The sequence below is a fragment of the Puntigrus tetrazona genome, chromosome 14 (assembly GCF_018831695.1).
Source record: "Puntigrus tetrazona isolate hp1 chromosome 14, ASM1883169v1, whole genome shotgun sequence".
NCBI classification, from domain to species: Eukaryota; Metazoa; Chordata; class Actinopteri; order Cypriniformes; family Cyprinidae; genus Puntigrus; species Puntigrus tetrazona.
The window spans coordinates 16,490,112-16,517,836 of NC_056712.1; the positions used below are offsets into that span (position 1 = coordinate 16,490,112).

At 36.4% G+C, this 27,725-nt stretch overlaps 2 protein-coding genes across 5 annotated transcripts; one reads left to right on the plus strand and one right to left on the minus strand.

The window, feature by feature from the left end:
• Window positions 1-246: 246 nt before the first annotated feature.
• mtmr7a (myotubularin related protein 7a) lies at window positions 247-11,616 on the minus strand. Of its 2 annotated transcripts, none has more exons than XM_043257653.1 (15): window positions 11,360-11,616; window positions 7,985-8,233; window positions 7,486-7,626; window positions 7,204-7,366; window positions 6,906-7,063; window positions 6,685-6,813; window positions 5,285-5,419; window positions 5,070-5,202; window positions 3,770-3,879; window positions 3,565-3,690; window positions 2,593-2,642; window positions 2,303-2,503; window positions 2,037-2,171; window positions 1,755-1,881; window positions 247-1,331 (listed from the first exon to the last, which is right to left on the minus strand). In XM_043257653.1, exons 2-15 carry the CDS (start codon window positions 8,006-8,008, stop codon window positions 972-974), a joined length of 1,992 nt encoding a protein of 663 aa, XP_043113588.1. In that variant the 5' UTR covers window positions 8,009-8,233; window positions 11,360-11,616; the 3' UTR covers window positions 247-971. The 2 variants fall into 2 exon arrangements, with proteins under 2 accessions (XP_043113588.1, XP_043113589.1); XM_043257654.1 differs by having other exon boundaries at window positions 7,486-7,608; window positions 11,360-11,614.
• A 2,295-nt stretch (window positions 11,617-13,911) lies between these two features.
• Window positions 13,912-27,573, plus strand: slc7a2 (solute carrier family 7 member 2). 3 transcript variants are annotated; one of them, XM_043257722.1, is made up of 12 exons: window positions 13,912-14,317; window positions 15,960-16,334; window positions 16,413-16,568; window positions 16,992-17,157; window positions 17,258-17,394; window positions 17,485-17,707; window positions 18,762-18,901; window positions 21,331-21,433; window positions 22,208-22,407; window positions 22,496-22,662; window positions 23,997-24,105; window positions 26,418-27,573. In XM_043257722.1, the coding sequence occupies exons 2-12, from the start codon at window positions 15,965-15,967 to the stop codon at window positions 26,570-26,572; spliced, it is 1,926 nt and encodes a 641-aa protein (XP_043113657.1). In that variant the 5' UTR covers window positions 13,912-14,317; window positions 15,960-15,964; the 3' UTR covers window positions 26,573-27,573. The 3 variants fall into 3 exon arrangements, with proteins under 3 accessions (XP_043113657.1, XP_043113656.1, XP_043113658.1); XM_043257721.1 differs by having other exon boundaries at window positions 13,914-14,317; window positions 15,947-16,334; XM_043257723.1 differs by lacking the exon at window positions 18,762-18,901 and adding an exon at window positions 19,221-19,357 and having other exon boundaries at window positions 13,922-14,317; window positions 15,947-16,334.
• The last annotated feature ends 152 nt before the right edge of the window (window positions 27,574-27,725 follow it).

Consider the following 27,725-nt stretch of genomic DNA (forward strand, 5'->3'; position numbering starts at 1 on the left):
TTATGTTACAGTTTAGAACATTTCAGAATTTCATCTTTGAATATATTGTTTTTCTCTTTAAAATGGCTGTAAAATGTGCGATCTTTGTTGCAATTTTTTTTTAATGCGGGGATAAACAAAGAAATTATCTAATATTCACATAGCTGTGAAAACAAATATATACAAATTAAAAAAATATATACAAAATTTACTAAACCATATCACCATCTGGTGATTTCATAATAAATCATTCAAATTCAAGAAATGTTTGTTTCTTGTAATGTTGCTTTTATTTTATAGTATATCCACATCTCAGACCTTGTGACAAAGGGAGAGGTTAAGACATGTTAACAGGTGAGCAAACCTTCCGAATACTCTTCATGATTCCCTCAAAAACATTTAAGAGAACATTAATTTCCCAAATGTATACATGAGTATTTTATTAGTATTACGTTGTATTTGCTGCATTAAATGCAACATTGTATTTGGTCTGGTTTCTTTTGGTTCCGTGCATGTGCCAGGCTCAGTTTAAAGTATTCAACTTGTACAATATGGACAAAAATGATAGTTTTAGACTATCCAAACTATCCAAGGACCGATCAAATCTGCCAAGTAATAAATAGCTTTAAGTAAGTAAATGTTACTTCTAATGCACACCTGAAGGAATGTAAATATCATCGAATTCACAACAAACTGAATTTGAAGTGCATAAAGTGCAAAAATTAAGATCAGATCGTATATCGCACACGAGTATTTAATGCTTGAAAGAATTCATGCTAATGAGAAATGATAAATATATACTAGAATAAAACATAACTCTTTATATTGTACACCTGTATTACACATTCAGACAGAAAGACGTGCTTCTGTAATGACAGACACATGAGACACATTGTCCAATATCTTTGCATAATTTGAAATACCCACACTTCTATCCTGCTCACATACAGCAGATGCAATAGCTTTTTCTTCTTGCAAACTGTTGCATTTGTTCACGCTCTGTTGGGGCCAGTCTCATCCGAGTCAGGATCCTTCACGCTGTCCTCGCTTTGCAGGGACTCTTCACCCGAAGAATGGGGGCTGAAATCTGCCACTCCTGACTCCTGGTCACTATTGTCAGCATCAGAGCTTTTTGGTTTGTCTCCAAAAAGGCAAAGCTCACCACTTTCTTTCTCTCCTTGCTGTAAGGTGAAAACACTGGGAGCACCACCTATAAAGCCGCCGATATAATCCTGAGGAGTATTGGCAAGGCTTGTATCTAAAGGTATTGACCAAAGGGCCTGCTTGTTGTCCAATACGCCCTTTTGCATGTAAAGGGTTTTTGCACGCTCCTTATCCAGAACAGCCATTTTCTGCAAGGGGAACATACTTGATCACTGAAGATAAAAGGCAGACTTTGCGTAGATGAAACTTTTGCATTTGTGGAACAAGCATATTTAAAGGAACAGTTAATCAAAAAAATTCAACATTTCTAAATTCTACTCAATCTCAGAATTTGTTTCTTCATCTATAACGACTTGGAGAAATGTAGCTTTACCCCTCTATAGCGAATGTGGCATCAGAATGAGATTATTGTGAGGTTTTAATCAGCTGTTTGGACCCATTCTGATGACACCCATTGACTGCAGAGGATCCAGTGGTGAACAAGTGATGGAAATTTCTCCAAATATATTCAAATGAAAAAAATCTCCACTACTATTCAAGTAAACACGATGATCCAAGAGATTGTAAGCAAATTATAAAAACCCATAAAAACTTTTTAGGCAAATATCTACCTGCTCACAGAGAGCCAGTTCTTCCTCGAGTTGCTGTGTTTCCTCTTTTACAGTCATCAGACAATCCAGCTCAGACTGACGTGGGTGCAACTCACGATCAAAACGATTATACAGCCTTCTCCAGTATCTAAACACGGGAAATGTTTTTTGCAGTTATATATATAAAAAGATGGATAGATGTTTAGAAATAAATAAACAAATCATGCATGCAAAAGATAATCAAACTATACGCTTATTTTTTTTTTTGAGTAGAAAAAAAACTTTAAAAACGTTCTGACATACTTAAAACAGTAGGGGGCAGTACTGGGCCTCAGAAGTCCCTGATTCTGGCTCTGATCAGGTTTGAACAGAGGGTTGATGAAATCCAGCTTGTTCTCCCATAAATGAGGCCATATGGAATGAGTTTTCTCTTTGATGCTACGAAAAGAAAAAAAAAAACATGCAAAATGTTAAAAAAAATAAAATAAAATTCAATACTGACATCTGCAGTACCGTAAATCTTAACAACAGATTAAGTTTTGACATTCAGTAATACACAGGACAATTACCACAGATCTTTCCTCTCCTTCTGGCTGTTACAAATGAAGTTTCCATAATGACAGGAGTAGACGTGATTGTGGATGCTGATCAGAAACTTCTCATTGTACTCAAAAGCACAGGGAAACTGTTCCATAAGCTGCCATACGCACTCCAGGAACTGGTCTATGACAGGTGACACTTCCTTTGCCTCTCCATCAAGATGACCGCATCTGAAATGTCATAAAATAGATTAGATTTAGTATGAGCATATATATCAATACATCAAAACACCTCTGTAAGTTATATGATGGAGGCCCACCTGTGGGAAAACTTATGTCCAAAAGCAACCCAGTCTTTTTCAATCAGCACCTGCACATTAAATAAAACAGGATTTTACTTAAAATACCATTCAAATGCAAGATTGTTTTTAAAAGAAATGAATACTTTTACTCTGCAAGATTAAAATTGAAAAGTGTCAGTAAGGACATTCATAATCAAATAAATACTGTTCTTTTAAACTTTTCACCAAAGATAAAAATAAATAAATAAAATCAACATAAAAAAGTAAAATGTTTATAGAGTAACAAATCAGTATTTTAGAATCGTTTCTGAATGATCATGTGACACTGAAGACTGGAGTAATGACGCTGATGTGCATAAAAGGCTTCATTTAAAAAAACATTAAGAAATCCTATCAACCCCAAGCAGCACTTGTGAATTGTTCATGTCCGATGTTAAGGTTTCTTCATATCCCAATTTAATAAGCGGAGACAACCTCAAAAGTGCAAACACTGGCACTTTCTATGTATGTGTTTGAGCATCATGATCAATCGATAAAAAGGCAGAAACTGTCTGTAAACCTGTTTGAAAACAAGTAATAATTTATCAGATCTGTATATTAAATTGCACACAAAACGCATCAAACCATTCTATGTATCTGCACATATTGTAACTACCTTCTGCTACCAGTGTATCAGGAAATGAGACTGTATTCCCAGACAGCACTAATCCGTGCTAGAAAGTAGGTTCTTCCTTTCATGTTGACCCCATATGAGGTTAAATTTCAAAGAACTAAGAGATGATTTTTCTAAACTGAGCCCGGCTATTGAATGAAACCTCTCCAGCAGAGATCTAGCCTCCCTCCAGCAGAGAACCAGCCAGAGACTATCCATTCAATTAAATGAGTAAGACCCACACTGGCAGCCTGTCAGTTGTGCCTCTTCTTACACCATGAACTCTGTGACTTTTGGAGTAAAGTTGACGATCTGTAACGTAGTATGCTCTCATTTACCATCAGTCCCTTGAGGGTCCTGTAGTAAGGATCCAGAAGCACACTGGCCACAGAGCACACCTGAGCTGTCCTATCCCAGCCATCAGAACAATGAACCAAGACGCTGACCCCTTCCTCTGCCACGGCCTGCATGAGAACATCAAATCAGTACCAGAGCACCCGTGGCAAAAGCTGAAGAAATAGAGCTCAAAGAGTTTTTTTTTACCTTACATATGAAGATTCCTGCCTCCATGATCGATTTGATGTGTCTCAACCAGTCTGAGTTTTCCAGCCCTGTTAAAAATTCTCCCATGGAGGGAGAACGCAGCGCCGAAACTAAAAAAAAAAAACAAACACAACAGACATTTTGAGAAGATCCAGACAAATTCGTCGCTAAAGTTAAGTTTATATACAGTATGATGAAAACCAGCTTATTGAGAATTTACAATAGGGAACTGATGTGAGGAATATTTTGGGATATCCTTAGTTTAGAGAACTCTTCTATAAAGTGCTCAGTATTTACTTTGGCGTTTGCAAAGAAAGCTGGTGACTCATATGCAGCGTCCTCTGTGAGTGTCCTCTTTATTTATGTTACTGAAAATATGCATAACTGATAAATCGGCGTGATGACAGTTCTGTCTTATGGCTCGTTAGTTCTCATGACAACCAAAACAATTTGTATTTCTAAAAGCGGCATTGATTCTTTTTCTCCAAACCAACATAAACATTTCTTGTGAGCATTGAAGGTTTTGACATGCCGACAGTTCAAATGTGATAAGAGTATTTAAGGGCTGGTGACGTCCCATGAGAACGCTCCAGAGGGCTCAAGCCAGTATACTGACATCCCCGGTCACTCTTGGTGGCAGAGACCTAACTAACTTTACGGTATTTCAAGGAAACTGCCATTCTAGGAAGAATCAAGCGTTTTGTAATGAGATCTCAAATAGCCACAGAGTCTCTGTTGGATTATTCTACCAGATGACTCCCTAGTGTTTTTGGGGTCAAAATGCTATCACACCCAGTGCTGCTATTATTTCATTCTCACGCCCTCCTTTTCTCAATCAGGGCAAAAGGGTCTCCAATCGTTAAGTCAACAAAACAAAAATAGGCAGGAATAAAAGCCAGATGGATTTAAAACTACTACACGATCTACTTTGCCAAGAAACTCTCCTGTGGTACAATCAATGGTTCAGTGCAGAATATCTTTATAATAGACAATAAAATATGGTCTTTTTTAAAAGCACTATGGGAAGATCTCCTAAAAAAACTAATCTACTCCAACAGATTTGGCATTTATGGATGCATGACGGTTCTTTAACACCAACTTTTCCACCAGGTTCTTTTTATAGTGGAAAAAGGTTCTTTAGAAAAAGATGCTCTTCACATTAAGGAAGAAAAGGTTTCTTTTAAGAACTGTTAATGGCATAACAGCAAAAAAAAAAAACTTAAAACCTTAAAAGAAGGATCTGCTGCAGTGGTTTATATGATGAAATTCATTTTCTCACTTTATAAAATGAAAACAATACCCTCTATGAGTTTCTGCTGACTGTTCCTCATCACATGGATGTTTTCGATGCCAATGAACTGGAACTTAATGTTGCAGTAGTTGTCCTCATTTTCGTAGCCTTTGCCCGCAGCTCTGTTCGCCATTGCATTTAGCTGGAAATACATGAGAGTCTCACATAAAGGGTCTTTCATGTTCAAAACTAATATCTGGTCCACTGATATTAAGTGGACTGACCTTGGGTCTGGTGTCCACAACATACATGAATCTGCTGCCAGGATTAGACTTCATGATGGCCTGCAGCATTTGTTCATCCTCCAGGCAGCGAGCACTGAAGCCAGAAAGAGGCTGACTGCTGCGACATATCGTGGCCTTAAAAAAAAAAAAAAAAAAAAAAAAAAAAAAAAAGACATCATATGAGTAGGTGTTAGCATATGCTGCTATCCTGTGGCGCTTTTTTTTTTTTTTTTTTTTTTTTTTTTGAATGGGCACCAGTAAAGGTCCTTGTTCATTATTAGGTACTACGTTTAGTGTGAAAGTATTGCTTTAAAAAGAACCAAAGAAACAATCAAAACATAGACATAAATATATTAATGAAAGTATATTTCACTTTCATTAATAATATGTATTTTAAAAAAAAATTATAATATTTGATTCATACAGTCTCAAATTCCCAACCTGGCTTGTTACATAAATTCAGCCTTTTAACTAAATTAAGAAAAATTTAAAAACACAATAAATAATAAACAGGTAGGTTAAATATTAAAATGTATTAAATTATATTTAAATTATATTATATTTAATACTTTTCATTAAAATAAACTAAAAATGCAATCAAACAGCCTCAGAGTAATTCCCAGACTGATCTTGTCATGCTTGATTAATAAATTAAACTTAACTTAAAGAACAGAAGATCACACTGTCCTCTCTGTGGAATGGGCATTTCATGAGAATTTGGCTCTGGCCTCATAAAACTCTAAAGGCTGCGCTTGCAATATTACTTTTTTAGACAATGTTCTAATCATATTTCTGGGGTTAACGAACCATGAATGGGGGAGATATTAAACTATAACTGACCCCTTTGGGCCTCGCCAGCATGATCTTTATGTGGAAGTCACACACAAGTTTCTCCATGTGGTTTGAATTCATGTGTCCAAAAGAAAACACAGAGACTCCGAGGGGAATATTTGACCTCAATGAAATGAAATGTCTTTTAACAGAGTGCCGAACCCAAGAGGGTGCAGAAGGAGCCTGACCTTGCTTTTAAAATATCCATTATTGCTGTAAATCACAACGCACGCATATGCTGCATGACACATTTAGTATTTTGTCATGGTAAATGTACTGCAATTCAATGTTAAACTCACTTTAAGTTTCCACTTTAGCTGGAGTTTAATGCAAAATCAAGCTGCATCACATTTATGGTTCATTACAAATAAGGTATTCTTATACACAAGAAGACTCAAGCCCCAGGAACACTGTGTTCTTGAACCTTGAACTCATTAATCCAAATGACAAAATATTTGGCAGGCAAGGACATATGAAGGACAGGACAAAATTCTCCACAGCCTCATTAAAAGAAGCAGAAGAATAGTAAGCCTGCAGAGAAAATATGCCAGATGTGCAGCCAAACTCACATGGTTTTCCTTGCAGTAGTATGACAACGTGGGAAATCGACCTCTGCTACGGAATTTCGAGCTTCCTACGATGACAGGGAGGGTAACGGATTTAGGCACGAACAAGTCAGCTGGGTAAGTATCGCACACCTGTGTCACAAGGAGAGAAGTTGTGCATAAAAACAAGCACTTACACGATATATAGTTTGTGTTTACATAGTGATGGTTGGTGATATACTAACTCTGTACTCTCGGTTGATTGGGGTGACATGCCATAGCTTATTTGGAAGTCCCATCCGACTGTACTCAGCCTTCAGATCTAAAAAGTCCCATGAGTGCTCCCTTTCGGCTTTGTCAACATTGGGGTTGAAGGAAAAACAATACAACTCCTCATATTTTTCTGTAAGACAAAAAACAAATCACAGCACAGTTATGTTACACGGAGATTAATCAGAAAATTGCATTAAATGTACAAATGCTGCAACTGTGATCACAGTGCATTCCTAAAACAATCCCGAAACGCACGCTTAGGTGACCCACCTGGCCTGGAGAGACGTGAGAGTGAAATGTAAACATCGTGGCAGTCGCTTTCTTGAGGAACGATAAACTGTATGGCCTGAAAGTTCTTGCAGTGGATTAATAAAGGGTATCCGCTCTGAGATGCTTTATGCTTTACAACATTACACACTAAACTATGCAGAACCTGTAAAAAAAGCAAACACAAAGCGTCAGCTACGGTGCTTGTAAAAATAAATATTTACGAAGCAGTATGCATTTAGAGCTCAAAAGGCTGCACTACGGCACACAGAAAATGTCACTTACCCACAGCTCATTTCTGTCCTCAGATCCTTTACCTACAAAGATAGTGTGTGTGGCGGTTTGGTAGAGTGTGCCCACTTGAGTTCTTCGAGAAGAACTTCTGTCCACTAACCGGACGTTTTCAACCTGCAATATATAACCAAGCTAATAAGACTGCATTAGTGATTCAGTAATTTACCGTCTCATAAACGCGTGTTAGTGGCTTGAAATGATACTGCTTGTTTTAAATATCCGTGCTCAACTATATATACGCTTAGTTCAGTGGTACATATGGCTTTTAAATGATTTTATTTACCTTGCAACTAATGTAAACTGTTACACACCCACAGGCCCTTGTATTTACATCCTTGCACATTGGTCTCAATGAGTTGAATCCAATGAATGAATCTATTCACAACATCAAGTTACTAATGCTAGCATGTGGAAGCAATGCGTGGAGATGTGAGGTACACGTCACGAAAAAGGGAAAGGTTGTCTCGCTGCATGGATGCTGGACATTTACCTTTGGCATTCTGATGTGCTCCATCTCTGACCACCACACCTCTGGCGCGTGCGGCTTATCAGGGTACAAAAATACTTCTTGGTGTCATGCTGAACGAGCGGTATTGTGTTAATTCAAACACAACGATGCCTGAGGTATTGTTAGAGACGCTGCGCCTGAATCCTGGTTGATACGGTTACATATGGCTCCTCCCGTCGTCTGTAGTGATTCACCGTAAGGTCTCTGTGCTTCGCTGACCGCTGCTGGGTCCTAAAGACGACGAGTTTGGTGATGTACTATAATTGTACTATAATACGTTTACGCCACAAATATTAGGGTATTCGTGTGAACGGCGTATGTATGCCATTTTATTAATATGAGAATCACTCCACGTTTCTTTTGGAAATAGGCTCATTCTCCAACTCCCCCAGAGTTAATGAACTGAGTTTTACCGTTTTTTGAAATCCATTCAGCCAATCTTTATCTGGCGATAGCACTTTTAGCATAGCTTAGCATAGATCATTGAATCCAATTAGACTAGCATCGCGTTCAAAAATGACCAAAGAGTTAAGATGTTTTTCCTGAATTAATTAATCTCATTAAATTATGTTTTACTCCAGTGAATATTTACGTGATGTTTTAAGATCCTTGATAAAAATAAAAAAAAACACAAACAAATAAAACATTTCCATTGGTGTTGCCCAGAAGAGAATGACACACTTTTATGTGGGTTCAACACATTGACTAACCCAATCTAGTTGCATAAAAGATGTTTTTAAGTGTTTGGAAATATCGTGTTCAGTTATTGGCATCTGGGATTAACATGAAGCCTGTTTTTATACAACACATATAAACAGGAGGTTAATTTACAACACTTTGTCTTGCCAATAAAATGCCCCTGTTGAAAAAAAACCCATCATATTGTTAGGTATGTTTTGATGCTGGTTTGAGCTGGTTTATGCTGGTTCTTTGATTTAAGATGGTCCTTAGCTGGTCATGTGCTAGTCCTAAACTGCTGTGCAGCTCAAAACCATCAAAGGATCAGCATCCCAGTTAAAAAAAAAAAACCTAATATGCTGTTATTTTTATTTTATTTTAACAGGGGTTGCTAGCCTACAGTTGCATGCAACCAGACAATCTATTAGTAATAGTATTGATGGCATCATGATACTGTAAATCTTTAACGTAGTCATCAATTTATCCAATTCAGCTAGATAAGCCATATGCACGTTTATGCCAGAACTGGTGACATTATTGTGCTACGCTCTCATTCTGTTTGTCTCGCTCTTTCTTTTTTTTAAGGTGGCTGGGATCTGTGCAAGTGCTGACATATTGTTTGAAATGCATACAAAATTATGTAAATCGGACTGATTTAAGAATCAAGTTTAGTTTCATATAAACAGAAAATTAGTAAATTAAATGAAACATCAGTTGCGCTTTAGGTTAATTGTCCACTTTTGTTTTTCTACTAACCATAAGTAGCTTTATAACTACATGTAAGCTAATCCTCTAAACTATGTGTCTACTAACTCTCAGTAGGGTAGGTTAGGGTTAGTCGAATAAGCTGACATATTCCTGCATGTCAGTAAGTTAAAATAAGTGTTAGAAGATATTAAGCTACTAATAAGCTACTAATACTGTTAAGCTACAGTCTACTAATACTCTAATGACTGCTAGCTGACATGTAGTTGCAAAGGTACTTACTGTTAGTAGATTATCTAAAGTGGACTATTAAATAAAGTGTTACCAAAATGTCATAGGGTTATTTTGGTTTTGCTTTTCTATAGTGGAAGGAAGTAGAGATGCGTCATCCATTCTTTTTTACGGTCTATTATCACTGCTTACTAGCGTAATTATGTAGCATGCATAAAGTCACTGAAAAATCCTGGCAAGCACAGTGATACAAAAGTATTATTATATCAGCATGCATATGCCGTTATATCAGTGTGGATTATGTGGATTACGTATTGTTGGGGCTGAAACGGCTGAGCAAATATTACATGACTGAATCATGACGCTTAACAAGGACCAAACATCTTTATGACCTTGAACAGCTCAGATGATCACTTGCTTAGAAATAATACAATGGCAGTAAAATTATTGTTAGTTGTATAAAATAATTGACAACCATAGCATACACGCTGTCTTCTTGACCTGTTTTTTCCTCAATGAATCCTAATGACGTTTTTCCCTGTTCATTTTGTTACGGTTAATAATAGCACAGATTAAGTTCACAAATAACGATCTCTCATTCTAAAAACCTCTCTCCCCCCCATCTCCCTACACAAAATACATATTGACACTTCTGTGACGTCATATGACTCTTTGAGTTAATCAGTGAGCCTTTTCAGACAGTTGATAGTGCAGTTTTGTTCAGTACACACAGCATTAATGTTGAGGACTTTGATTTCGCCAATTGACTATTTCACTTCCAATCACAATTGTAATTTCGTTTATTACTATTTGCAAGGGCTTTTTTATCGTTTGTCCATTTTGACAAATTAAAAGCAAATCAGTGTTTCATTTAGGAGAAATCTTTTTCCTCTTTCATATGCTTGAAATATTGCATATCTATTATTACGCATATTTCAGATAACAAAAATTATTAGTAGTGGATTTTATGGCCTACCATCTTTCTTAAAACCTGTTCAAGCTTGCAGAAGTTGAGTAGGCCTACTATGCATTATGTATTTTGCCTGAAAACATATATGCATTCACCTATATGCGTCATTCGCCCTTCTCTAAACATACCACTGATAACCACCCATGTCCCAGGTTTTAGCAGTACTTACAATTTACTCACAAATTATTGTCCATATTAACCTATAGCACACTTAATCATTGTAGGCTATGTATAAAAGCAACCTGAGGTTAAGTGCTCTGCTCAGGGCCATAATGGTTAATAAAGCAGGAGTGTGATCTCGGGAATGATGCAGTTTCGGTAACTAAGAATTTGTCCAACAGCCTTCTTAATACTTTTTTCATTATATCATTTGTTAACATGCAAAAACCGAGAAGTGTATTCTGACATCTGGCCTAGTAACTGCAAAAAAATGAATTCCTTGCTGCAAGGTTGGCACAGAAAATTGACTAAGCTTGAGAAACCTTGGGGCAGTTTCCCACAGGACCACTGTGCTGAAGAGGATTAAGCAAATTCAGCTCTTTTGTAATAAAACAAGAATTAAGTAGATCTTGCAATACACACAGGTGATCATTTCAACATTCACATTGGTATTCAATATAAATAAGATTATGAGCATTAACAAAGATTCCTAGGTCAGTATGTCACTATTCACTGCTTAAGTTAACATTTATACCTCCTCTTATTGCATCGCAAGTTATGATACCAGATAAAGCTTCTTTAGCATAAAAAAAATCTAGTTTTTGTCATCTTACCTTACCAGATTCTCACAGATGATCTTTTTTTTCCATGCTGATGCTCAATTTAACAGATCAAACTTGTTTAGACGTTCAACTTAAGCAGAGTTAGCTAAGTGTTATTCAAAATCTAGGTTTATAGTCTTCTGGCAGCTGCTGTGAATTTCAGTGAAGCACAGGATCATTGCTGTTCTCATTCCATCAATCAGGCTAAACATTTAAAAAATGGCTCTTTTTGTCCTTTAGCGGAGGATGGTTAACAGGTAACTAAACTCTTAAGGACCCCTCCGTTTGTGCGTCATCAAAACAAAAGCAAGCACAAAGTGACACTCGTTGCATAAAAGTTATTTGTTCTCATAGATAAAGAGGGAGAGAGGGCAGTTCACCTGCATGCATTTTGCAACAATGACACTGCATGAATCCAAAGTTGATTGCATAGACGTTTTCTGATTTGCATCCTTATGTTCTTATCTGCAGCCATTAGCTTGCACTTGTCTTTGTGTCTTTCCACTAATAATTGACTTGAACATTTCCTGGTGACAGCTCTGTTAAGTGGTGTGGAGCGACAAACTGTTTCAGCACTGCTGTATCACAGTGTTGACATTAGAACCAGTATTTTAACTCTGGTCTTGTGCATGTAAATCAGTGGCATCGACCTGTCGTGAGAACACGTTTTAGAAAACCCCTTACTCGAAAAATTGGTCGCATGACCTGAAATGAATGTGCAGTTGAAAAAAAAAATGAGCAGTTCAACCGGTTTCTTCCCATTTTTCAAGGAATCTTGTCTTCTTCTGTTTTCTCTACTGTGTAGATGAATGCAGCTGCTCTTTGCACTTGATTTTATGCCTGAAAAGGCCTCTGGGTTTTAGACCAACAATGGGAGAAGTTCGCCAGTGCCCATTCAGTAGTTTTTTTTTAACGCTGTAAAGGATGTTAATGTGAAATGAGCACAGGTTCTGTTCTTAAGTTCTTCTGTTCAAAGGTTCTTTTGGCAAATGATTTCATCAGGTTTTTAATACAATTTCTTTTGATTCATGTCATTTCTGTCTTTACCCGAAGACTGTGCCAGCACTGGCAAATGTGTGATACCGCATTCCCTGAATTTCTGTAAAGCAGTCTGTTCTGCTGTTTCCCTGGACAGTGTATGAATGTTTGCAGTGGTGGCTCCTAACTTACCCATCCATTCAGGGTGACATTTGCTTTCACTGTATTGTTCAGATAGATAAAGGGCACACAATGGACACAGCCTTACAAGTGACGATGAACTGATGAAGGAAAACAAAACAGCATGGCACATTTGACGAAGTAGTTTCACTGAACCACACAGTTTCAGAAACGTTTACCATTTCTACTTAGAAAGCGGACTGAGTAAATAACAGGAAAGATGGAAATAAATATTGTAAATGCACATATTTTCATGTTAGGTGCATTCCATCCCACTTGCCTTTAGTAATAATAGCAAGCACATCCATATTCCCCTTATTTAATTATCTTACTAACCATTATAATATAGAGTTTTTTATATTTTGTTAGATTTTTTTCAATGATCTACCAAATGTTTAAAAATTTTTAATAATCTACTATCTAAACATAAATGCACTACATATTTGACTGTTAAGCTTGTGTCATGCAGATCTGTTATTTAATTTTTTTTTTTAAGATAGGTGGACCTCTTTGGCTATTGTGCTGCTTTTTAAGCATCTCACGCTCAAGCCTAGCATTTTTTTATTTTTAAGATGCCTTCTGAAATAAACCAGCAGGTCAGCCAAGATGCAGGGGAGTTTTTTTTCTTTATTGGATTTGGAGAAATTGAGCATTATGACTTAATCGCCACTAGATCATCTGCAGTAAACGGGTGCCGTCAGAATGAGAACTATAATACTTGTGTATTATTGGGATGTTTTAATCAACTGTTTACTCTCATTCTGATGGCACCTATGCACTGTTGAGGTTGGCAAGCAATGTAATGCAAAAAGAAATCTGAATATGAAAGAAACTTATCTACATCTTGGATGGCTTAAAATGTGATTTTTGTTCGGGGTAAACTAGAGCAAAATCTAAGAAAGCATTTTGAGATTTTATTTTTCTTTATGCTTCTTTACACTGACTAAACCCTGAGGAACTCAATCTTTAGTTCTTCTCTGCTCTTTACATTTAGTTGCTAGGACCACAAATTTGACAAAAACTCTCTTGTTTAAGAATATGTGTTCACTATTTATGTAAGTGGACTTTTGACCCTGTTACTAAAATTCAGTTCTGAGTTACAGTCACCTGGGTCTGTTATCACTATACTGTAGTTCTGGAGAGGCCAATTGACCCAGTATCCCTGCGCTCATGGGCTTATAAATAAGGGAAACAATCATCCATTAAAGCTCTTTACCTTTGACAGACCTCTTTGTCCAATCATGTCTATGCTTTTAGCAACTCTTCCGCACTGCACTGGGCAAACAGATCTGTCTGTCTCAATGTTTGTCAATGTCAATTGCTTAACCATTTATCAGTGGTCAATAAGTGCACATGGCAGCTGGGACTTACTCGGCCATGAGGTTTTTTTTTTTTAAAGCATGTTCAGAATAAATCAGGCAACATTATTAAAAGTTTTTTTTGAATAAGAGAGATCTGATTGAATAGGAAAATTAGCATTGCCTCCCTCTGTGTCTCTCCTCCTCTTTGGCCAGACCAGCCCTCTTCATGGGGGGCAGGGCAAGTTAAGGCAAACCAGAACAGAGTAAAGTAGGCAGTAAAACTAGTGCGGTTGTGGTCTGACATGTCATTTGAGCTTAAAGAAGCAAGGGGCAAACTTGGGAAGGACTGACTGGCATCTCTTTGAGCCTGTGAGCTTTTTAAAGAAATCAGCGTTGATCCCTGAGAGGCGTGTGTGTGTGTGTGTGGAGGAGTGTATCTGTCTGTTTGCATGAAACCGTAAGACATAACGTCCAGAAGGCGATTCTACAGCTGCCAGTCTCTCATCAGGTGGTAAGTTTTAACTTTTGTATTTATGCAACTACAAAATTGTAAACCATTTCTATTTGATCATATGCATATACACACACTCGTTTGCTTGTTTAACAGATCCATTGAAAACATTTAATTTAAGAGCAGACTTCTGTATAAATGTTAATAACTGCATGTGCAAAGTCTGTCTGTACTCCTTACTGTATTATTAATGATATCCACTAACTCATTACAGTTAGACATATTAAAATCTTGCCCAGCTAAAAATGCCGTGCTATAACTGAGCTTCAGAGTTGCTTGTCAAGTTAAGCATGATAAGCCCTCAGGGTTACTGCCCTCATGCATGTCAATCTGCTCTGCCTGTGTGATTTTTAACACCTTTCACAGGTTTTAGACAGTCACAGTGTAATGCTAATAGTGAACAATTTGGTCACATGCACCAGAATGTGCCAAATCATTTGTATAAATGTCTGATTTATGTGTAAAAGAAGTTCACTGTAACTTTGGTCTACAATTTAATTCACGTGCAAAATGAGACTGACAAATTAATATCTAAGATCGATCTGTATAGCCTACTAAAATGTAAAAATATACCATTCAAACGTTTGGGGTTAAGATTTTTATATTGTTTTTGAAAGAGGTTTCCTACGATCACCGAAGCTGCATTTTGATCAGAAATACAGTGAAACAGAAATACTGCAAAATATTATTACAATTTAAAATAACCATTGAAACAGTTACCTTTAATTTGGATGTAATTTATTGTAATAAATCTTCAGCATCATTTTCCAATATACAGTGTCACACAATCCTTCATAAATAATTCTCATATGCTAATTTAGTGCTGAATTATTAATGATGGTTCTTAAAATTATAAATGTTCAATTTAATAATGTTTGCTGCTTTAGATTTGTGATACTACTTTTTTGTCATAATTTAGTGATAATATATTTGATAGTTTTATTCATATTTTAATTGACGAGTAACATAGCATTTTTTTAAATGCTATGTTAAATCCCAAACCTTTGAATTGTAGTGTATAAAACATGTGATTATTATTTTTAGATTTGTTTAAAGAGATTATGCTATGATATTTAATCATGGCAGCACAGCTAAAAGGACTTTCCAAATTCTACCTTATATAAACTTTACATAAACTCATAATAATTTACACATTTATAAAGCACTTTTACCTTCAATTAACTTGTAAGATGCCAGTGGCTTAAAGTAACTCTTTAAAAGCGCACTGGCCAATAAGCGATGTGCCAAATACCTACGCCTGTCAAAATGAAAGCGCTTTATTCCACTATTATGTAATAATGCCTAAGGCTTTTGCATTATTGTACATTGGGCAATGCTAAAACCTGCTTAAACTGCAGACATGTGCAAGCGAGAACAAAGGCCAAAAGTGTTATAATAATACAGTGTTCTTTTACATACCTCAGCTCTACTTTGGTGATCTTGCAGAATCAAGTCATTACATTTATTGTGTGCAATTATAGCCAAAAACGTTCAACGCACAAAATTGGGTCCTGAGCATGTGAAACATAAAATGGAGAACAAATTGTATTCTTGAGTTGTATTCACTTGAAAAGAAATAAAAAAGATTGCGTGCTCGATTTATTCATTTGACAAAAACGATCTTGACAGTTTGTTCTAACAGGAAGAATGCTGGAGCATTGCCTCACTTTTGGTCGCTCCCTTGTGAGGAGGAAGAATGTGGACCAGGACTGTCTGGAAGAGTCCAAGCTGTGCCGTTGCCTCTCCACTGTTGATCTGATTGCCCTCGGGGTGGGAAGTACACTGGGGGCCGGTGTCTATGTGCTCGCTGGGGAAGTGGCCAAAGGCAGTTCTGGCCCCAGCATCGTCGTGTCTTTCCTCATCGCCGCTCTGGCATCAGTGATGGCTGGCCTGTGTTACGCAGAATTTGGTGCGAGGGTACCCAAGACGGGCTCGGCCTATCTGTACAGCTACGTGACCGTGGGGGAGCTCTGGGCCTTCATCACGGGATGGAACCTCATTCTGTCATACGTCATAGGTAATTATGTTGTAACTCAAGTTATGTAGAGAATAAAAGAATACTTTTCCAACCTAAACTGATATTCTGTTGGAACAGGGACGTCTAGTGTGGCGCGGGCCTGGAGTGGGACGTTTGATGAGCTTATAGGGGGCCACATTGAAAAGTTCTGCAAAATGTACTTCAGAATGAGTTTGCCTGGTCTGGCAGAATACCCCGATTTCTTTGCTGTCTGCCTGATCTTACTACTGTCAGGTAAAAAAAATCACCTTTTTCGTCTTTAAAAAACTGCAAAAATGCTTTTCAAGACAAGATTTTTTTTGTCTTGTTTTCAGCCAAAATAGCTACAAATTAAAAAAACTGATCTTGGGTTATCTTGGAATGATTATTTTGCTTGTTCTAAGCAAAAAGTAACTTAATTTGGACTTTTTTCTGAAAACAGAAAATCTTCTTAATTTAAGAATGTTTTGATATTTTTACTGGAAACAAGATGAAAAACCTAGTCTTGAAAAGCATTTTTTTGTAAAACACGTATGTAAATATCTTTTTATCATTTAAGTTTAGCACAATTAGAAAAATCTAAAATCTCCTGAATGTGTATTTGCAACTTAATTAGTGCACGATTTTTCCCCCCCCTAAACTGTATTTAAATGTCTGTCTCTTTAATTTTCCCCCCAGGCCTTCTCTCCTTTGGGGTGAAAGAATCAGCTTGGGTCAACAAAATCTTCACAGCTGTAAACGTGCTTGTGCTCATGTTTGTTATCATCTCTGGATTCGTCAAAGGAGACTCGCTCAATTGGAATATATCAGAGGAATCTCTGGTGAACGTTACCATTGTCAGGAGGTGAAGAGGATCATTTCAGTTACTTTCCACTTAATGAATTGAGCCTAATGTGTGAAGTGTTGGTGATCACACTCTTTAAAATGTTAAAATATGCTTACAGGAATCTCTCACAAACTGCTAATGTCACTAGTGATTATGGGGCAGGGGGATTTTTGCCTTACGGCTTTGCCGGGACACTGGCTGGTGCCGCCACCTGCTTTTATGCCTTTGTGGGGTTTGACTGCATTGCAACCACAGGTATTCAATCCCTCATGTTTTTTTACAACAGTTAGCTTCGGTTCTTCAGCCGGATCTTAAGCTCAAACACGTTTGATATTTGTTGACCAGGTGAGGAGGTGAAGAATCCACAGAGGGCCATTCCCATTGGGATAGTCATTTCCCTGCTGGTCTGCTTTCTCGCCTACTTTGGTGTGTCAGCGGCCCTCACCCTCATGATGCCCTACTACCTGCTGGACGAGAAGAGCCCCCTGCCCTTGGCTTTTGAATATGTGGGCTGGGGGCCTGCGAAATATGTTGTAGCGGCAGGATCGCTCTGTGCTCTGTCAACCAGGTAAACATCTTTCTTTGCTCCCATAATACTATTCTGCTGGCCAAGGCTTCTTACAAGATTGTATATTGAGGCAGCATGCTGATATCAAACATTGGCAATAGTTACATAAAAAAGCTTTTATTCATGTTGTCGTTTGTTTGCGACTCAGTTAAACATTTCTTTCCTGAATAATTAGTATGAAGGTCTTAGTTGGGTCTCTGGTGGACTGATTCCTATGCTTTGCATCTCCAATGACTTTTTCGATGGTGATTTGTTTGAAAGAGAGCCATATAAATAATTACACATCGCATTTAATTAATCAGATTATTATTATAAGCTTTAATACGATTAAGGTTTATACTTGCTCTCTTTCAGAACAAAATGTTCATGTGGAATGTGGTTTTGTTTTTTCCTGGTGAGATAAATTATTATTGTTTGGCGATTAGCAATGCTTCCTAAAGCTGAAAAAAATGATAACCCACTAATTTTAACAGCATGCTTATCGGATTCATTGGAATAATTCTGTTAAAAAATCCAGCTGTATGCTTGGTATATAAGCTGTTATCCTATTTTTATAAAAGTTTCATTCCAAAGATGATGAATGATTGTGGCCACTTTTGTCATTTTATGAATTTACTAAAACATTTTACAGCCTAGGCCCTTGTGCAATACTCCCAGGAAAAAATAAAATGATTTAACTGTACGTCTGGTCCCATTTGCCTCATTTGCAAAGTGCTGTACGATGTGCTGTCAAATTTTATATGTCCTTAAGTCAACGTGGAACCAATTTGGCAACCCATATTACTTCTGCAATGTTTTTTTTAGAGTCAAACAGAACATTGATCAATAACATAGACAAACTTAATTTTGTCTATTGGAAACTGCGTATCCTGTGAATGGAGTGGTGTTGAAATTATGTCAAAGGTTTCCCCATTTTGATTTCATGTTGACTTAATCACAATCATTGGTTGTGGAGGCCTGTAACAGGCCAGCAGCAGAAGTGTTTGGGATCAGGTCTGCAGCATGTAATTAATTGACCCCTTTGCTTCTGCCGATGTCTTTGCCTCACATGCAGTCTGCTGGGCTCCATTTTCCCAATGCCACGTGTAATCTATGCTATGGCACAGGATGGGGTGCTTTTCAAAGTGTTAGCCCAAATCAATCCTAAGACGAAGACCCCTCTTATTGCTACAATGACTTCAGGTGTAGTTGCAGGTGAGAGATGTAGGCAAGATTGCTATGCAAACCGCCTACTGTACGTGATCCACCAGGCAAATGTGAAAAAGAGCGGAAATGTGCAATATGAAGAATTATTCTACAAAAGCATACATCAATTTAAATTTGAAGTATCATGACTTTTAAAGATGGTACCTTGAATCAATGAAATTTCGTGAATTTCAATTTGTCTATGTATGCTCATTTATATTCAAAAAAATCTTCTTTTGGCTCCTTCACACTTGCTGGTGTTGCTTAATGTGTTCTTTTCCTTCCAGAGTTGCAGGTGTCTGAACAATGACTCCTTTTTTGTCTTTAGCCTGTTGGGTTCTATGTTCCCTCTTCCCCGCATTCTGTTTGCCATGGCACGAGATGGCGTGCTATTCAGATTTCTTTCCAAAGTGAGTAAGCGTCAGTCGCCAGTGGCTGCCACTATGGCAGCAGGCACTACCGCGGGTAAGCTAAGACCGAGGTAGGCCTTGCATGGCCTGCTGTCCTGTGTGTGTCAGCCTGGTGGAGGTGCAGCGTGCCTGTTTAATTACAGTATGCTGTTAATGGATGCATGCATGCTGTCACTGTGGTGGTGGTGGTGATGCTAAAAATGATGGGGAAAAAAACACTATGGAAGCTATTTATTGCATGCAAAAGAGATGTATAGAGGGCTTGGTGGTGAAGTTGTATGGAAAAAGAAATGAAATTAGTCATCTACTAAATGTTTGGAATAAATCAGATTTTATAATAATATTAAAAGTCATCTCTTGCTTTAGGCTGCATTTATTTTATAAAAAAGGGTAGTATTATAAAATGTTATCACAATTTTTGGTATTAATATATTTTAATATTTATTTGTAATTTATGCCATTTATTTCTCAAATTTTAGCAGCCTACATAATATTTTAGGACAAAAATGGATGTTATCTGTAATTGTGACTACCATTCAAAAGCTGGTAACAAAGATAAAAATATAATTTCAAAAGATTTCTGTTTCAAACAAACATCAAATCTGAATCAGAATCAGAATCAGAATCACTTTATTGCCAGGTATGTTTGCACATACGAGGAATTTGTTTTAGTGACAAAAACTCTACAGTGCAACACGATAACAAGACAAGACAGATATAAAGAGAATTATGTACAATATACAAAATATAAAATGTGCAACACAGCAAAAATAAAAATAGAAAAATAAAAATAAAAATATATACTATAAACATTCAAGTGTAACAGGAATTATGTTTGTGCAGTGTTATGTGCAAATCTGTATGTTAAATAAATAAGTGTCCTCAAGTGTTCATGACATCTGTTCATCAAATAATCATGAAAAGTAAATATTCAAATGTTAAGTGGTAAAAACGGTTTTCAGTGTTGATAATAATAACCATTATTAATAACTGAGCACAAACAATAACTAATAATAATAATAATAATAATAATAAAAGTTGTTTCTTCAAAATCATATTGAAATGATTTCTGAAGGATTTGTGAACTGAAGACTGAAATAAGACCGAAAGTTCTGATTTGCATCATACATTACATTTTTAAATATATTAAATAGAAAACAGTATTTGTATTTTACAATATGTTTGATCAAATAAATGTAACTGTGGTGAGCATATAAGATGCTACGACAACAAAAAAAGCACGCATATACGGTTATTCGAAACGTATGACCGGTAGTGTACATCTGGAGTCAGGTGCAGATGTGTAACGCACCGCTGACAGCTGCAGGGAGAGATTCTCAGTACTTCCCCACAGTGTAGTGATACAGCACTTTGATGCTAGCAGGGGTCACTCAGTGGACGCTTATGGATTCTGTGGACTTCTAAAGAATGAGAAAACAGAGGGGAAGCTTAGTGAAGGGATGAGGACGCAGGGCAGATAATGGTTTTTAGAGCCCCCTGCACATCGCACATGTTAAGTCTATACTGTAGTACTGTATGTTTGTGTACACGGCCTTCTTACTGTGAGGGAAGTCTAAACAGCTGTATATGAAGTCACAGGGCACATCTGGTGTGCATTTCATCAGAAGATACCAGTGCTGTTGCAATCGAGTTTAAAGTCAGACATCTGTATTCGTGATTGACAAAGATTTGCTTAATTAAATCAACATAAATTAAACTGTGCATGCTCTGTTGGTGTATAATGGCCTTGAAATATTTTTGACAACCAAGCCACACTTATGAATGCCATTGCATGAAGTATTAATATGATAAATGCTGTTCACCTTCTGGTTGTCAACCTAGCAAGTAATTGCAACACTGCTGAAAAAACTGACATTAATTATGAGAAAGGAGATGTATTTAAATTATGTCACTAATGCATTTTTAGTGTGACTTAAGTGTCTAAATATTTGGGGCCATCATTTTTGTTTATGTATTTAATGCATTTTTTTTAGCTTCATCTGATCAGCTTTTGTTTACTACAAACAGCTATCATGGCTTTCCTGTTTGACTTGAAAGCGCTGGTGGATATGATGTCTATAGGAACCTTGCTGGCATACTCTTTGGTGGCTGCTTGTGTTCTAATCCTCAGGTTAGTGATTCCAGATGACAGCATTACTTTCTGCAATATAGCTGTTAATACAAGCATGCTCTTGATGCAAAACCTGTTGGTACAACCCCTACTGAGAGAATAGTACACTGCCATCTAGTGGTCATGTGTCATCTTCAATCATATGGGTCAAAGACGTTAGGATGTCCACATCAAAAGAAATGATTTTATGTCCATAGAAAGCAATTTAAATGTAAGGAAACTGTCTACTTTTAAAGTTTAAAATAGGTTTTTAGAGAACAGAATTTCAAAAACATTTGTAACATAATTATGTAAAAAATTCAAACAACCTGCTTATTCTGGCTCGTACATATTAAAATATATAAACGAATAAAAGAGCATATTAAATTGTATTTTTTTTAATAAGTAAAGAATCTTACTGACAAATGGGCAAAACCTAGGATAGTGACAAATGTAAAAAAAAAAATGTGAAATTACAATTTATTAGTATTTGGGGTGAAAGTAATTAATCTTTTAAGTTTTGTTGTAAATATGCTTGACATGATTGTTACACTGAATGTCATTTTAGTGGGCAAATTTAATAAATCGGGAAAATATGTGCAATAAATTGAATGCAGTAAACCTCTTTTCATCTTGGACCCATATACATGTATATTTCAATGATATGACTTTGAACTGATTTTATGTCTGATTTTATTTTCTTGTGATTCTTAAATGACACTGTCCCATTTTATGATGCACTTATCAAAGAAGGTTTATTAATGCATCTGTTGAACTATACAATTTATATGTCAGGTATCAACCGGATGCTGCATTTGAAAGGTCTAGGATCAATGAAGGCAAGGATGAGGTTGGTGAGTCTGAACTGACCGAGTCCGAGTCTCATCTGAACATGCTGAAGGATGGAAACGTAACCCTGCGTTCTCTGCTCAACCCTCCGCTGCTGCCCACCGAACAGACCTCCACTGCCGTCAACGTCTCTGTTGTGATCATGGGTTAGTACAGCAGCAGTTAGAGACCGATTTGACTCCAAGTTAGCTGAAGACAGTAAGATTTCTGATCTGCGTTTGTTTTTCCCTGCAGTGTTTGCCGTGTGTGTTATTAGCGCTCTCAACACATACTATGGACAGGCCATTATTGCTCTGAAGCCTTGGGCCCTGGGGGTCTTGGGGGCATCTTTGTTTATCTTCATCATGTGCATCCTTCTGGTTTGCAGACAACCTCAGACGAGGAAGAAAGTTTCCTTTATGGTATGTATGTTTAAAATCTAATATGCTATGACATTTCAGGGTGACAGGCAGTCTCTTTTTTTTTTTTAAATAACTGTTTTCTTGGATTATTTTACAATGTAATTTATTCCTGTAATGGCAAAGCAAAATTTTCAGCATCAGAAGATCTTTTAGAAATCATTCTAATATGCTGATTTGCTGCTCAATAAACAGTTCTTCCTATTATTATTTTAAAAAATTATTATTATTATTATTAATATTAATAATAATAATAATTTAATTTTCAATGCAGCATTTATTAGAAATAGAAATCTTTTATAACATTCTAAATGTCAACAGTGTCACTTTTAATTAATTTAATTAATCCTGCTGAATAAAATATTAATTTCGGTCCCACTATATATTAGCTGGCCTTAACTACTATGTACTTACATTTAAATGAATCTTTTGGTACGATGCACTTATTGTGTACACGCATGGCTTTGCATTGTACTTATATTTTCAAAAATACCTATATGTAGTTACATCTGTAACTGATTTCTGTAACACTGTTAACCGACCCATCCACATTAACACATTAACCCACCCTTGAACTTACTCACACCACCAAACCTGTCCCTAACCTTACCCGTATCCCACCCAAATATCAACAAATGTGTTTTGCAATACAATATGAGCACAATAAGGCCACCTAATATAAATTGCGACCTTGATTTCTTTTAAACCGACTGAGCCCAAATATTTTAACTTTATTACAATAAATACATTTTTCAATATACAAAAATATTTTTGGGGGTGTAAATGCACTTTCACACTCTTAAAGGGACAGTTCACCCAATAATTATCACTTAACTGTTTTTTTTTTCTTATGTGGTGCACAAAAAGTACCTACTGCTGTTTTTGCATACAATATAAGTGAATGGTTTCTCCTATTTAACATTTATTTTCACAGGTCAGTTCACTTTTACTGTATTTAAAAGAGCAGCAACAATCTGCTTTAAATCTAAAATGAAACGTGAAGGAGAGTAAATAATGACAAAACTCCCATATTGGGCTGTACGTTCCTTTTAATAAACGTGTACCTGCTGTGTTTATCTTGATGTGTATTCTGCCCAGAAGAGCAATGGGTTTTAGGGTAATAGCCTGTATAAAATATGTGTTTGCCAAGCACTCTGTGTTCTTTGGAGGGCCATATTGTGTGCTATCCTTGCTATCTAACATGAAAAACAATGTGATCTGACCCGAGAGAGTCTCCATTCATGGTGTTTTTTCTGTTTTAGTCTGGGTCATTTCATTAGCGAGTGCTAAGCAGAGTGCAGTCACATGTTTGAAAGAGTGTGTATTTTTTGCTTCAGGTTCCTCTCTTGCCCTTTCTACCCATCTTGAGTATATTTGTCAACGTGTATCTGATGGTTCAGCTCAGCGGAGACACGTGGATCCGTTTCTCCATCTGGATGGCTATAGGTACGTGCTAACTTTGAGTAAACACACGCAGGATGCAATGCTAAACCACATTCAAACAAATCTAAAGGTCTCACCGCCGTTTCAAGGCTGTTTGCTCGAAAAACAGGCACATTCGGAAATAAAGTAAGAAAACCCTGCCCAAAAGATCAGCTTAGATGAGCATGGACTTCCAGGGTGGTCCAGGCTGGTTTTCACTGGTTAGTCTCACGCTGGTGGAAAATTGGAAAGGATAGTCTATCCAAATTTTGTTATTGTTTGCTTATCCTCATTTTGATCTAAATCCAAAAGCTTGTATTTTTATTTTTTTTTTTTTACTTAATTTTTTTTAACCAATGAGCTTTGTTCTAGAATGTGACTTTCATATGTGATGCGTATCTGTGTCTACAAAAATAATTAGCCTAAATTAAATCTTTATTTACATCTTAATTAAATCATCATTTAAAGCAATTATATCCTCAACAAGACTGGGTTTAGATTTATGATGCCTTTATAACTACATTAATATATATATATATATATATATATATATATATATATATATATATATGTATGTATATATATATATATATATATATATATATATATATATATATATATATATATATATATTATATATATATATATATATAAAAATATAAAAACCCGAGGAGGTCGAGGAGTGCGTGTGTGTGATCATCGATCGAGAAACAGAAAAAAATTAAATATATATATATAAAAATTATATATAATATATATATTTTTATTTATTTTCTTTTTCACACCTAATATATATATATATATATATATATATTTTTATTTATTTTCTTTTTGGTCAATGAAAGAAAAAGTCACAATGGTCACTAAATATATCTGATAATAATAAATAAAAATATAAATGTTAACCAATGAAAGTCAGACATTGTTTTTTCAACCATGCTTCAACAGAATTATTTAAAAAAATAAACTATATATGGTACCCTATAAAACACTAAAATAATAACATGAATTCAAGGTGTGTCCACTAATTAGCATCACAGGTGTCTACAACCTCAGCCATAATATATGCAGGCAATCATATATATTTTACCACACTATACCAGATTGTCTCAAGAGATCAGAAAGAAAATTATAGACAAGCATGTTAAAGGTAAAGGCTATAAGACCATCTCCAAGCAACTAGATGTTCCTGTGACTACAGTTGCACATATTATTCTTTAAGATCCATGGGACTGTAGCCAACCTCCTGGGCGTGGCACTTGCAGGAGGATATGGAAGAGACGGATAATCCGAATGGTATAGAAAGACTTGATTCAAGGTGAACTTCATGCTCATCAGTGTCAGATCGCACCATCCGTCGTTGTTTGAACTACGGCGACCAAGGAGGACACCATTGTTGAAAACGAATCATAAAAAAGCAAGACTGAATATGCCAAACTACATGTTGACAAGCCACAAAGCTTCTGGGAGAATGTCCTGTGGACAGATGAGACAAAAATCGAGAAGTTTTGCCAAGGCACATCAGCTGTATGTTCACAGACGAAAAATGAAGCATATCAAGAAAAGAACACTGTCCCTACTGTGAAACATGGAGGAGGCTCTGTTATGTTCTGGGGCTGCTTTGCTGCGTCTGGCACAGGGTGTCTTGAATCTGTGCAGGGTACAATGAAATCTCAAGACTATCAAGCTGATAAATGTACCCAGTGTCAGAAAGCTTGGTCTCAGTCAGCATGGGTCTTGCAACTGACCCAAAACACACCGCTAAAAACACCCAAGAATGGCTAAGAGGAAAAAATTGGACTATTGTAAAGTGGCCTTCTATGAGCCCTGACCTCAATCATTGAGCATCTTTGGAAGGAGCTGAAACATGCAGTCTGGAAAAGGCACCTTCAAACCGGACACAACTGGAGCAGTTTGCTCATGAGGTGCTGAGAGGTGCAGAAGTCTCATTGACAGTTACAGGAAGCGTTTGATTGCAGTGATTGCCTCAAAGGTTGCGCAACAAAATATTAAGTTAGAGGGTACCATCATTTTTGTCCAGGTCTGTTTCATGAGTTTATTTTTTTAATAATTCTGTTGAAGCATGGTTGAAAAACAATGTCTGACTTTCATTGGTTAACATTTATAGAATTTTATTTATTATTACTTTTGTCAGATTAAAGTTATTTCTGTGACCATTGTGAGTTTTTCTTTCATTGACCAAAGGGTACCAACAATTTTGTCCACGTCTGTATATATCCTATATATATTTATATAATATAGAGTGAACTACCTTTAAGCATCCTAATGCAACATATATATTTTATATAAATCTTGACTTTGATATCAATCCACAGGTTTCCTCATCTATTTTGGATATGGAATGTGGCATAGTGATGAACGTAAGAGGCATCTACAGAACTACGGCGTTGCGACGGAGAAAAAGACACTGACAGGAAATGAAGGCACTGTGGAGTATGTGACGCACATGGAGAAGACTAGCCCATGTTAAAGAACAGCAGATAAACTAGGATAGTAATTATAGCTGTTATCCACGGCATTCACCAACCAGCTGATAGACCTGTGCATTCAGCTCTGCCTTTCCAGTCGCTGCCATCATGAACAATCACTGTAACACCTCTCAGTGTTGATGTGACAGTAGGACGTTAGGGGTGTGCGATCTGGCAATAAAAATTCAATGCATTGACTATGGAACTGATTCTGTACCCAATATCAAATTAATATGTGTGATTTTGGATATTAACCATATATACTTATGAAAAATAGCAAAATAACCGAACATAAATAGTGACCAAATTTGATATTTTATTCATTTTCATTAATAAATAGTTAGGATCGCATTGAATTATTGTCAGAGCAAATATTTTACCCCTGTAAGACATACCTCTGCATATAAGCAATTTGCTTTTAAATGTGTTTTGAAGAGAAAGGGAAAGCATGTTTTGTTTTTTTTTTGCATGAAAGTATTAAGATTTCCACAGACAGTATCTTAAGATAACTTCCACTCGTAGTTTGTTAAATAAAAAAATAATAAACTAAAAATAAATAAATAAATAAAGAAAGCAAACCATTTTATAGCATATATACTTGGTTTTAAAGGTATGGGACACGTGCTAAAGTAGCATTATTAAATAATGTGGACCACCAGGAAAAATGCTGGTAAAGCCATGATTATGGTGAATGTCCAGCTTTACGGCAGGTCTGAATACTTGTCTTGTTAAAGTGTTTAATTCTAAGATTTAGAATGAATTCTTTTAACTTTCTGTTTGTGCTTGAATTGTTTAGCTGTTTGGGTAACACTATTTCATGTTCTCTTGTATTCCGATGAACACTACTTTTTATTGTTGTGTAATTATCGCTGACTCTGTGACAGGGATATCTTATACAATGTACAGTATTCATCTGTTGTGTGACAACCAGAAGGTCTGATGATGTTGAAGAGGAGCAAGTACGTATGTATGTTTTGTCTAGTAAAAATTACCTTTTTTTTCACTTAAGTACTTTCTAGATTTTTTTTACTCTACTACTAACTAATCCGGCATTTTCAGAAACGTTATGATGAATAATCAACAGCCTACACTACATAGTTCACTGCGGTCATTCAGTACATCACGATACGTTTAATCCAGTTAACAAAGTGATGT